Below are 12,958 nucleotides of genomic sequence, written 5' to 3' on the forward strand. Positions count from 1 at the left end.
TGAATAGGATGAGGGACCTATGGATTCTTCGATACCCAACATCCACAATGACGGCGAAACAACTAGTAGCTCAGTGTTCCAACATTCGAAAGAAGGGACTGCTCTCACAGCTAGAGATTGACGAGGTACAACACAAATGCTACGGCAAGGAGGAGTCAGGACGCCAGGTCAGGGGGGCGATATCATCACCCCCACCCGAGATTGGGTACATAGCCCCAAGTGCGATAGGAGAAGGATCGTTGAGTGCGAGAGGAACTGACCTGAAAAATAGGATCATGGCCAAGCTTGAAACCTGGATCCCCCGTAGCCGGTTACCAAGATTACGTGAAGTACCCTCAGAAGGTCTGCTAGATGATGTTAATGCAGCACTACGGGCAATACCTACAACCACGATTACCGACACTAACAAGCTGATCTACAATACGGCAGCAGTGATCAGTGAGATGCTTGGCTACAAGTTGAACAGCGACAAGGGGCAGTACCCTCCATGGAGAAGGAGGCTAGAGGGCAAGATCAAAGTAGCACGGAGGGAGGTTAGCCAACTAACGGAGTTGCAGAAAGGTGCGACAAATAAGGTGCCTAAGAAATACAGCAAGCAGGCCTTGGAAACTGCCAAGCAAAGACTCACAGCCTTGGCCAGCCGCTTGAGGAGGTACACCAGAGAGATAGAAGGCAGGAGAATAAACCAGCTGTTCTCCACAGAACCAGCAAAGGTGTACTCTCAGTGGCAAGGGAACAATAAGAGAACAGCACCACCAAGGCTGGAGACGGAGCAATACTGGAAGAGCATATGGATGCAACCCATAACGGCAATGCTCAGTGGCTAGAGGATCTGAGGGCAGACCACAGCGACCTCCCTGAACAGGGTCCAGTAACCATCACAGTGGCAGATATCCAAGAAAGGGTCTCCAGTATGAAGAGTTGGACAGCACCAGGGCCCAACATGGTTCACGCCTACTGGCTGAAGAAGCTGACTGCACTCCACGAGCGTCTGGCAGCACAAATGAACCAGCTGCTAGTTAACGAGAGACACCCGGAATGGCTAACTGAAGGCCGGACGGTCCTGATCCCCAAGGACCCCAAGAAGGGACCGGTCCCCTCCAACTACCGACCAATAACCTGCCTCAGTACTACATGGAAGCTCCTGTCAGGCATCATATCGGCTAAGATGAACAGGCACATGGGTCAATACATGAGCGGGACACAGAAAGGAATTGGCAAGAATACCAGAGGCGCAAAACACCAGCTACTGGTAGACAGAACAATCAGCCGAGACTGCAAGACCAGACTGACCAACCTGTGCACTGCCTGGATTGATTACAAGAAGGCCTATGACTCAATGCCCCACAGCTGGATACTGGAATGCCTAGAATTGTACAAGATCAATGGGACCCTAAGAGCCTTCATCAGGAACTCAATGGGGATGTGGCGTACAACACTAGAGGCCAACTCCAAGCCCATAGCACAAGTCACCATCAAGTGCGGGATCTACCAAGGAGATGCTCTGTCCCCACTGCTGTTCTGCATAGGCCTGAACCCCCTCAGTGAGATCATTAACAAGACTGGCTACGGATACCGACTACGGAGCGGAGCAGTTGTCAGCCACCTCCTGTACATGGATGACATCAAGCTGTATGCCAAGAGTGAACGAGACATCGATTCACTGATCCACACTACCAGGCTATACAGCAATGACATTGGAATGTCGTTCGGACTGGAGAAGTGTAGCCGGATGGTAACAAAGAGAGGGAAGGTAGTCAGAACTGAGGGGATTGAACTACCAGAAGGCAACATTGCAGACATAGAGGACAGTTACAAGTACTTGGGGATCCCGCAGGCGAATGGGAACCATGAAGAGGCCGCTAGAAAAGCTGCAACCACCAAGTACCTGCAGAGGGTCAGGCAAGTCCTGAGGAGTCAGCTGAATGGTAAGAACAAGATCCGGGCCATCAACACGTACGCCCTACCCGTGATCAGGTACCCTGCTGGGGTAATAGGCTGGCCAAAGGAGGAGATAGAAGCCACTGACATAAAGACAAGAAAGCTCCTTACCATGCATGGAGGGTTTCACCCCAAGTCCAGCACCCTGAGGCTGTACGCTAAGCGGAAGGAAGGGGGCCGGGGACTGGTGAGTGTCAGCACCACAGTCCAGGATGAGACAACGAACATCCAAGAATACATTGGGAAGATGGCCCCAACTGACCGAGTGCTCAGTGAATACCTCAGGCAGCAGAAACCCAAGAAAGAGGAGGGAGACGAGGAACCATCATGGAAGGACAGGCCCCTGCACGGTATGTACCACCGGCAGATAGAGGAGGTGGCTGATATCCAGAAATCCTACCAGTGGCTGGACAAAGCTGGGCTGAAAGACGGCACAGAGGCACTAATCATGGCAGCACAAGAACAAGCTCTGAGCACAAGATCCATAGAGGCTGGGGTCTATCACACCAGGCAAGACCCCAGGTGCAGGCTGTGTAAAGATGCCCCAGAGACAATCCAGCACATAACAGCAGGGTGCAAGATGCTAGCAGGCAAGGCATACATGGAACGCCATAACCAAGTGGCCAGCATAGTGTACAGGAACATCTGTGCCGAGTATAACCTGGAAGTCCCGAGGTCAAAATGGGAGATGCCCCCAAGGGTGGTGGAGAATGACCGAGCTAAGATCCTGTGGGACTTCCAGATACAGACGGACAAAATGGTGGTGGCTAACCAACCGGACATAGTGGTGGTAGACAAACAGAAGAAGACGGCCGTAGTGATCGATGTAGCGGTTCCGAATGACAGCAATATCAGGAAGAAGGAACACGAGAAGCTGGAGAAATACCAAGGGCTCAGAGAAGAGCTCGAGAGGATGTGGAGGGTGAAGGTAACGGTGGTCCCCGTGGTAATCGGAGCACTAGGTGCGGTGACTCCCAAGCTAGGCGAGTGGCTCCAGCAGATCCCGGGAATAACATCGGAGATCTCTGTCCAGAAGAGCGCAGTCCTGGGAACAGCTAAGATACTGCGCAGGACCCTCAAGCTCCCAGGCCTCTGGTAGAGGACCCGAGCTTGAAGGATAAACCGCCCGCAGGGGCGTGCTGGGTGTTTATAAAAATAAATAAATAAATAAAATTACTGTTCAAAATGGGTCAGCTGTTCAAGAGTCCCCACTGCCATCAAGAAGGAGTTAGTGAGTCTGGATGTTCTGGATTTCGCACTCCTAAACCTTCGTCTCGAGGGCAGAAGTGTGAACAGTCTGTGTTGGGGGTGTGTGGGGTCTTTGAGAATGGAGGCAGCTCTCTTCTGGACTCTGCGACGGTAGATGCTCTGCAGAGAGGGCAGCGGAGTTCTGATGATCTTCTCCGCAGTTGTTATCACTCTCTGCAGGCGTTTGCGGTCCATAGCAGTAGTGCTGCCGTACCATGCAGTGATGCAGCTAGTCAGGGTGCTCTCCACAATGCAGCTGTAGAACCTGCTGAGGATCTTGGCCGACATACCAAATTTCCTCAGCGTCCTCAGGAAGTACAGCCTCTGCTGAGCCTTCTTGACCAGCTGTGTGGTGTTCAGTGTCCAGGTGAGGTCCTCAGAGATGTAGACGCCCAGGTACCTAAAGCTGCTCACCCTCTCCATTTCAAGGCCCCAGATAGACAGCGGTGGGTGAGGCCTCCTCTTCTTCCTCGTGTCCACTATCATCTCCTTTGCCTTGTCAGTGTTGAGGGTGAGGTTGTTGTCCTCACACCATGGCACCAGACCGGCTACTTCTCTCCTATAAGCCGCTTCGTCCCCTCCAGTGATGCCACCGATCACTACAGTGTCGTCCGCGAACTTCAAAATGATGTCTTTGTTGGAGTCACCCACACAGCCGTGGGTGTACAGGGTGTAGAGGATGGGGCTGAGGACGCAACCTTGTGGGACACCAGTCGGAGTTGGAGTGTGGGCTATGTGTGTGATTTCTGTATTATTACCGAGGGGCAACCTCCAGAAATGAAGCCAATGTGGAAGTGCCACATGAGGCTGGTTTTGGCCTCCATGAAGTTTCCCCACTCAGAACCACTTTGAGTGGGTGAATGACTCTTACACAGCTATCTGTATACTGAAGTCTTAGGGATAGTGGATATAGAGCCTTTCTGAGTTTAATTAACAGATGTCTACTAGGCGTCACCATCACAGTCAGCAGAACGTATGAACAGGTAACTTTGACTGGGGGGCCTTCAGCTCACGCTGCGTTGCTATTCTCCCCCCAGAAAACAAACAAACATATTTCAGTTCAATTCAGGTTTATTTGTATAGTGCCAAATCACATCAACAGTTGCGCTAGGTGCTTTACATTGTAAGGTAAAGACAGAGAAACCACAACAGTCAAATGACCTTCTATGAGCAAGCAGTTGGGTGGCGGTGGGAAGGAAAAATTCCTTTTCTTTACCGGAAGAAGCCCCCCAGCAAAATCGGGCTCAGGAAGTGGCGGCTATCTGCCTCGACCCAGTGGGGCCGAGGGGAGGGAAACAGGACAAAGACATGCTGTGGAAGAGAGCCAGAGATTAATAATTACTAATGATAAAAATTCAGAGTGGTGTATAAACACACACACTGAAAAAGAAACACTCAGTGCATCATGGGAAATCCCCAACAGTATGAACCTGTTGCGGCATAACAAAGAAAAGATTCAGGGTCCCGTAATCCAGGCCTAACTATAAGCTTTATCAAAAAGTACAATTTCAAGCTGGATCTTAAAATTAGCAAGGGTGTCTGTCTCTCAAGTCCAAATTGGGTGCTGGTTCCCCAGAAGAGGATCTGAAAGCTGAAGGCTCTATTTACAGAGGCAAAGCAAAGCAAGACCTTTCAACCGAGAGCACACAATATCCTCAACACATTTTCATTTGTTTTGAAATTTTCTGGTGGGGTCATGCTCTGGAAAGTACCGCTCATGTATCGTTGAAGCTAAAAAGAGGTCATTTGTCTGCTTGTACAATTTGTTTCAAAGTCTGACATACATAAGCCCACATTATCAGTATCCTCCTTTGTCATGCTGCTTATGACTGCTCCAGAAGCACTAAACTACTGTGAACCAAATCATTAAAGTGAGCTGGTACTGCAATAACTTCACTGTGATATGGGTGTTTTAACCTTTTCATTACCATATTGTATGAATTAGTGTAACTTATAGTTAAAGTATAGCAGTAGAATTCAGCTGACGGGGCACAGTGACTTTATTGGGTGGGTGTGGACCCCTGAGGCCCGTTCATAACGTCAGCAGTGCCTCACTTCCACTACTTTAAGTGATTAAACTGGGCCTCTTCAGTTTGTGTGTGCTGTTGGTGCGTATTTGGAGATTTTTTTTTAATTGACTTGTTTAACTAATAATATGGCCTGTTGTGTTGTACAGACTACAGAAATCTGTGCTTCAGTTTCAGTGAGGGAAATTCCAGTATTTTATTAGTCTTTTACTTATGATAAAGGTGCTTTTTACCATGCATTAATTATAGGTAAATGTGTCTGTGCATTGCATCCATACAGTTTACAAATGCAGCTTTCTACCCAGGTTTATTAGTGTTAGCTGGTAACTTAGAACTCCACCCTCTTGTTCGCATGTGGTCACTTCTAGTTCCAAGAAACCAACATGGCAGCATCCAAAAATTCAACACATCAGAGAGTGGAGCCCCAAACCCATTGATGATGTCATAGTGGCTACAGACATATGTTAATTTGCCTTTGGTTATTACTCAATATTCCAGTTAACAACACCAGCAGCAGCAGACACAGAGAGAATTTGTGTCACGGGCATAACAAGACGATGACGCATTCACAGTGACAATGACTCATACACATAAGCTAACTTTACAGGTCACACATCACCAACTCTTACTAGATTCATATTACTTATTTTTGTCAAGAACAATGTATTTGCTTTCTTGATAATTAAATATCAGCTTTATTGTAGTGGTAAAGTTCAAATGCTGTCTTATTTTAACTGAAAATACACTCTTAGTGGAGAAATATTGCTCAGCAGTAATGTTGATGCAAGGATAAATGAAAATGAATTATGTCTGTGTTTAGCTGCATGAGAACTGTTGACAGGGACTTTTGTTCGGGTGCATCACTGAATCCTAAATGCTAATTTTGCTGGCAAACAAGCTACTCAATCTGATTACCTAAAGCTGTTTTCACTCAAATGCTGGACAATGACAAACATAGTGGCCATGTAGAACAAGAAAAAGTGCCTGTTTTCACAGCTGGATGTACTCCACTTGGTTTAGGGTTAAGAAGCTGCTTGGGTCAAGTGTGCAGGGAGCAGGACACGAAGCCCAGCCATTTGCTGTGAATTCTTCATACCACTATCTGCTCAATTCTCACGCACCCACTGTTTGTCCCATTGTTTAGATTGTACTGTGAAAACTCCCATTCCTTAAAACAGTTCTGCTAGGTGAAGCTTTAATGTGCTTCTGCATGGTTGTTGTCAAGTCTGTCTCTGTTATCATAGAGTAAGTACAGTGTAACACACATTCAAAACATTACCTTTTGTTGTTTTCCTGCTTGTCTGAGTTTCAGGATTTCTTCAACTATTCTTAATCGCTCCACCTTACAAGGTGTGTACAGAAAGACTGACCAGTGCCAAGAATTCAGTCTTTTATGATGGTCGTACTACAGGAAACGCAGGAATAAGTCATAAAATAAATAAATCATCAAGCACTTTTTTTAGATTATAAACATAGTTGCCTCTACCAGTGAGATTGTGCTTTTGGTAGTGTTTGCATGTGTGTGTGCCATTCTGTCTATAAACGTGGTAGCTCGAAAACCTTTGAATGAATTCTGATAAAACTTTGTAGGGGTGGCGAGTGGGGTTGTGTTAACAGTCCGTTGAAATTGGGCTCACATCCATCAGGGTCTTCAAGGTCAGCCTAATGATTTATTGGTGGAAGTGCTACCAAAGAGCCTTAGAACTTAGAAACTGTATAAAGTGTGGTATGTATTGTCAACATATACAAAGTGCTGTATAGAAATAAATAATATCATGCCACATTTAACCTCTGACCTCTCCTTCAAGTGATAATAGTGCTTATTGTCATTGTTTACATTAACAGCATATATTGATATATCAAAACCAGTTTAACCAGTACCACATAACAATTTAAATGCATGTCCAATAATCCCAAATATGAATAATTTTTTGAAAAACTAAAAAACTTGTGATCAAAAACCTTTTTAACTTGATACTTCTCACTGAACATTTAAAGGACATTTTAGTCAAGACATCTTAACAAATGAATGCTACACATGTATTAGCTCCACATAAACAAAAACAAGTAAAGCATAATTATACTCAAAATTATGTCAAGTATATTTAAACGGATTTCAGTGGGGCAAATGACAAAAGTCTGTATGTTGCACTCACTTTTATTGCACTAAAAACATCCTAAACTACGTTTAAAAAGAACAAAGAAAAGGATATTAATATATACAAAATACAATACTGTTCCCTTAAAAGTAAATACTGTCTTGGTGGAGGTTTTGTTGGTAAATGAAAGTGAATTCCACATGGTTTCACCTTGGAGTGAAAGACCCCTTATCTGATTCCAGGAGGAAACACAATCCTCTTGGAGTTGTGTCAGAAAGGGAAAAAAAGAAAACCCTGCAAATTGAAATACGCCGAACTACCCGCTGTGATGACCCCCTGTGAATAAGGAAGCAGCCGAAAGTAGTTTCTTTGTTTTGTCAACTGTTATCAAGAGCAATCTGACCACAGGGTCATGCTTCATCTTCATCCACCGAACAGTAGATATTTTGTAGATACGGCTCACAAATATTACACTGTACTGACACTCCTTGATTATAAGATAAAAGTAGAAAATTCCTCCTGTGAATTGCTAGAAAATATGTGTCTGTAATTAGACAAAGCCAGACTTGCACAATCATTCAGGTTGTCTTTGGAAAGACATATGTGAAGTGGCGGTTGGAGGCTGCAGAGATATGTGTTGTTTTTAAGAATCACTCATGATCAAATTCTAAAGGTGTAGTCAGGTGATGTGTATTAGTCATACTGGAGGAGGAGATGTCAGGTGCTTTGAGGTGGAAGTTTAGTACCATCCAGAATAAACAACCCCAGGACCTGTGAGAAGAAAACAAATTCTAACATGTACACTTTTAAAGAGTATCACTGCAATATCTGTAATAATGCAGGTGTAGACTGCCGGAGGTGTCAAATTCTCCTTTCACTCCTCAGATTGCAGAGCTAAGTTCCAAAACATGCTAAAGAGCACTTCAGCATCTGGGTTTGTCTTAAACGTAAACGGTGGATACTGTTTGGGTGTATTTTTCAGACTATAAAGGCTACCACACTGTTGTATGGTGCAACGGTTTCAGCCTGATCTAAGTAAACACTGGGCTCACTTCAGCCACTCCTGAACGTTGCACAGGAGTGGTAGGTTGGTTGGTATATAATATTGCTCTATTAACCTCCGGTGTCCGTCAGTGAGTATATAGCGCACTCTAGTGGCCGAATCCAGGTTTGTAGCCCCATTTCTCACCGCTGGATGTCACTAGCATGCTGAGACTAAAAGAGGTCAACGGAGACGGGGGAGGAATCATCCTGGTAGATTTGTAGCTGTGATGGAAGAAGTTTGAACTTAAGTTGAAGCACAGTCAAAAAAAAAATTTAAATGGACCATTTACAAGTCGTGCATAAAAATTATTATCATTAGAATTTACTTGGGGGCGGGACACTCACTAAAATGCTTTCTATAGAATATCTTAATCCATGTTCTAACATCCGGTTAAGGAAATCCCAGAAAGTTGTTTCTGTTCATCTGGACCAAACGTTCTTCCAACTGAAAACTCTACGTCCAGGTGAATGGAATAAACCTTTTGGGACTTCTATAAAATAGTTACTTATCTTTAAATATAATTACATGTTATATTCTTTGGATCATCACCAGTGATGTTTTAATATGTAAGCATTTTACTACAAATGTTGTTACTATATCTTTTGTTGCAGTAGGTCAAAGGATGTCATTTTAACTACAGCTGTAGCTTTGGTATGATACTGCACAATATTTCACTATATTTATATTTATTATAACACTGAATAAAATAGAATATTCAGTTGACAGAAGTATCAGCATTAAATAGATGCTCCTGCAGAATGCTGACTTTCATATTTTTATATATCAGCTATCAATACTTAAAAAAAAACATGTAATGTACTATTTTAATATTGGTTTAGATTAGTAGTGTATATTTGTCCATAGAGTGTGAAAAATGTCACTCCTTCCCTTTTTTCACTCCATTACTTTCCAGATGTCATCAGTGGGTGGTTGACTGTTGATCACATGATCACATGAGTGTCTGTTTATTTTAGCAGGAGAGTTGGTCTGCTATAAGAATGATTTCAGATTTAGAATTTACTCATTCAAGTGTTGTTTTAAAATGTTTACCTCTGTTATATAGTGTAGATGAAGTACAGAGTAAAATTCTTTCTGTAACAGGGTTTGACTAAAATATGTGCTGCTTGCCTGCGGACACAACCTCTCACACTATGGATGCAAATAACAATTGTTGTTATTGTCAGTAGACTAGGATCATCTACCTTTTTTAATAAGTAGGGTTTAATTTGACAGAAAACCAAAAAAAAGTCTATCAAAAGATCTCAGACGTTTAAAGAGGTTTTTTTGTTTTTAGAGAGTGTGACTTGACACACAAAAAAGAGGGTTTTTTAGTCATCTTCTTTGTGGATTAATCTCAGAAACAAAAACATGCTACTTCAGATTCTGTTGATTATTTTACTATTTTATTGCAAACTATAGCCTTTACATCTTAACAAAATATTCCTTTATGTAAACATGTAGAAGTGCAGGAAAATAAATAAGTCTTCGTTTTGCTCATGAGTCACATAGAGATTTTATCACTGAGCAAATACCAGCAGTTCACTTCCTCCTGTGGCTCCTTGTTTGGATACTCCAAAGTACCTCCAGGGTTTCCCACAACAACAAACAAACCTCTCTTTAAGTCCTTATCTGTCCAAACAGCCAGTCTACTGGGTCCTTTCCCTTGCAGTCACGTTCTCTGCTCATCCTGAGGGAAAAATCCTCTGTGCTGCTGTTTAGATTCAGACTGGAAGGTCTGGAAGTCCTTAATGTGCGCGGAGACCCGCGAGGTGCTGAGGCAGAAACTGAGAGCTTCATCTGAGCCTTTGAGAACTGCCGCAGCCTGGGGGTCCTCTGGAGTCTGACAGGGCCGTAGCTTGGGGCCTCAACAGGTCGGGCAAGAGCCTGGATGCTGGTCATGTAGTCCTCTAGAGACTGGGAGCTCTGGGTGGACTGGGAGGATGAAGGGTTGACAGGCAAGTCCTCAAGTGTCTCGGTAATGGTTGGCAAGTGAGGCAGAGACAGCAACAACTGTCTGCGTTTCATGCTGCAGCGGAGAGGAACAATAAAATAATTAGACTCTGGGAAGGGGGTTCTTTTCAAGAAAAAATCAAAAGAAATACAGATTATAGCTGTAATTTCTAATATTTGACAACATATAACTGTGCTGCTAAAACATCTGACATAATCTGTAAACATCTCTAATTACACTCATTACCATTTTTTTAAATTTAAAAAACAGGAGCTAAACTGAAAGATGTTTCCCCCTTTCCTTATTCTGTATTGTTTCCTGAAAATAATTACTTCCAAATCATTAACTTAATTTTATAACTCTTTAGTTAATGTTGAATACACTGCTAGGATTTCTCTAAAAATAACTTGTGGGGATAATTCATTTGTAGTCCTGAGGAACAGCTAATAATGAAGAAGTAAAAGAGGAATCATTCTCACCTTTGATACTTGTGTTGTAGGTTTGACATGCAGAGAGAAATAGAAGTGATGTCCAGTCTTTGCAGTTGAGTCTGAGTGGACTGGAGTGTGTATCCAGCCTTTATAGAGGCACGCTGCAGCAGAGTGATTAACCGCTAGCTCCAAAAATAGCTCAGCTGACCTAACTCGCATCTGTGTGAATTTGTGTGCGTGCACTTGAGGGTGTGTTCATGCCTGTTCAGGAAACTCAGGAGTGGTGGGTCAGCGAGGTTCAGTGGTGCAGCTGCACTGAATGTTTATATTTCCAAAACAATGAAGCCCCGTGAGCGCCTCCAGAAATCCACTTTCTGTCTCTTCTTTCCACTCTTTAACATTTATGATTGTTATCATTATGAAAATGAAAACAAGCATAATTATTCTTTCAGTCATTTCCAACCATTATGCCTCCTCCTGATCCCTTGTTATAAAACCAACAGAAAAAAATACACAAACGCACACATTTTCAATGCAAATCAACTCATTAAAAGTTTAAAAAAACAAAACATGAGGATTATGTCTGTAACGGCTCAGACGCCTGTAAAAATTGTTCATCATGTGGTTACTTCAACAATCAGTCTCATGCACACAAGTGAAATGCATGAAAGCAGAGCATACACGAGGATGCATCACATGCAAGCTGCTCAAAAAGTACATAAAATATCTGCCCTCTAATATGAATTGTTTTGTTCTTGTTTAATTAATAATTAATCTGTTTGAGCTCAGTGAAGCCACATGTTTGCATGTAACACCTCCTTAATTAGAAGAATCCATTAAAATTTATTACATTTCAGTGGAAATGATTCAATCTTATTGGAATGTATGTAAATTGAAATGTCAAAACTTGCATACATTTAAAATTCTCTGTGACTTATGAATTCCAGATATATTCAGCCTTTTCCAATGATTTTACTTTTTATTACATAAAAATTATACTTTAAAAATCGATGCTTGTTGGTTTTACTGGTGTCAGCTGAGCAGTTGGGCTTCTGAGAATTAGGAATTATTTCTTATCTGTGTTACTTTGCTGTTGAAACTGCATAATAATTTGATTCATCAGCTTTTCCCCTCAGCAAATCTGTTAAATGATATTTATTGTATTTCTGGGTAATGAATTAGTTATAGTGATGATATAACAAGTTGTTTCAGGCAAGCGGACGTCCTAAAAGTGTGGTGGATGGCTGTTATCACAGTCACAGATGTGTGGTATCTGATTTATCATTGATCTAGCTTTAATACAAAGCACATAAACCTTGACTTGTTGTTGAACCTCTGGATTTATTTTTCACGTTAACACGCCGAAGGCCCTTGATTTCTGCTTTAGTTCTGCCTTTTGTGTTTTGCATTTAGCTGTAAAAGCAAACAGTTTTGTTTTCTACATCCAAAGCACGTACGGCATAGTTTCCAATCTATTCTAATTTTAGAGTTTCACTTTTTTTTCTCAACAAAAACAACAAACTCGCCCCCTGCGTGTACGTGACTCACAGCAGTTATTAAGACTTTGTTCCATTTCGGCCCTCCCAGACGTGATTCATTCTTGTAAAAAGGATTGTGTGACACGCCCTTTTTTCCACAGTTTCTGAGAGATGACAGAGCTCACCCTGCAGCTGTGAGCGAATGTCCCAGCACGTACACCTGATATTAAACCATGGTGGCTGCAGGCCAGCAGGATATCCCCTCTGACAATAACTGCTGATAATTTGTTGTCATACGTGTGTTTGTGTCTGTATGCAGGAGGATGGAGAGTTTGTTCTTGAAGGGCTGCTGAACATCTACTGGGGTCTATGTCGACCAATAAGACTTCAGATGTATGATGACAATGAAAGATTTCGTTTCAGCAGGTATAACGACCTAATTAAGATGCCAGCTTCTAATTTCAGTCCATTTCTAAGCACTTTGAAGCCAAAAGCCAATGATATGTTTCTGAAGAGAATGATTGGCAGTTTCATCAATACTCAGAATAATTAAAACAATTATTCTACTTTTGAGCTAAGCTAAGCTAATCCTCTTTTTACTGTAGCATCATAATTATCTGAAAGATGCTAATCTGCTCATCTAGCCGTCTGCAAAAATGTAAATCCATTGCTTACTTAAGGCTTTCAATCACATCTCACCAGTTCAGAACAAGGTAAATACAATAACTTCACATAAAC

General features: G+C 42.7%; 1 protein-coding gene and 1 non-coding gene across 4 annotated transcripts in view; one reads left to right on the forward strand and one right to left on the reverse strand.

Annotated features, from left to right (window-relative positions):
- The window catches only part of rassf4a (Ras association domain family member 4a), a 28,285-nt gene that overhangs the window by 7,336 nt on the left and 7,991 nt on the right, over nt 1–12,958 (forward strand). For all 3 annotated transcript variants that reach the window (XM_014409137.2, XM_076891710.1, XM_076891711.1), the window contains one exon: nt 12,540–12,646. In XM_014409137.2, the coding sequence (XP_014264623.1) occupies nt 12,540–12,646 (107 nt within the window). The remainder of the gene's footprint in view (nt 1–12,539; nt 12,647–12,958) is intronic.
- Nucleotides 9,742–10,945, reverse strand: LOC101481949 (uncharacterized). The gene is made up of 2 exons (XR_013101381.1): nt 10,791–10,945; nt 9,742–10,386 (listed from the first exon to the last, which is right to left on the reverse strand). It is a non-coding gene; the product is annotated as an uncharacterized LOC101481949 (transcript).

This window comes from Maylandia zebra, linkage group LG13, assembly GCF_041146795.1.
Source record: "Maylandia zebra isolate NMK-2024a linkage group LG13, Mzebra_GT3a, whole genome shotgun sequence".
Lineage (NCBI taxonomy): Eukaryota > Metazoa > Chordata > Actinopteri > Cichliformes > Cichlidae > Maylandia > Maylandia zebra.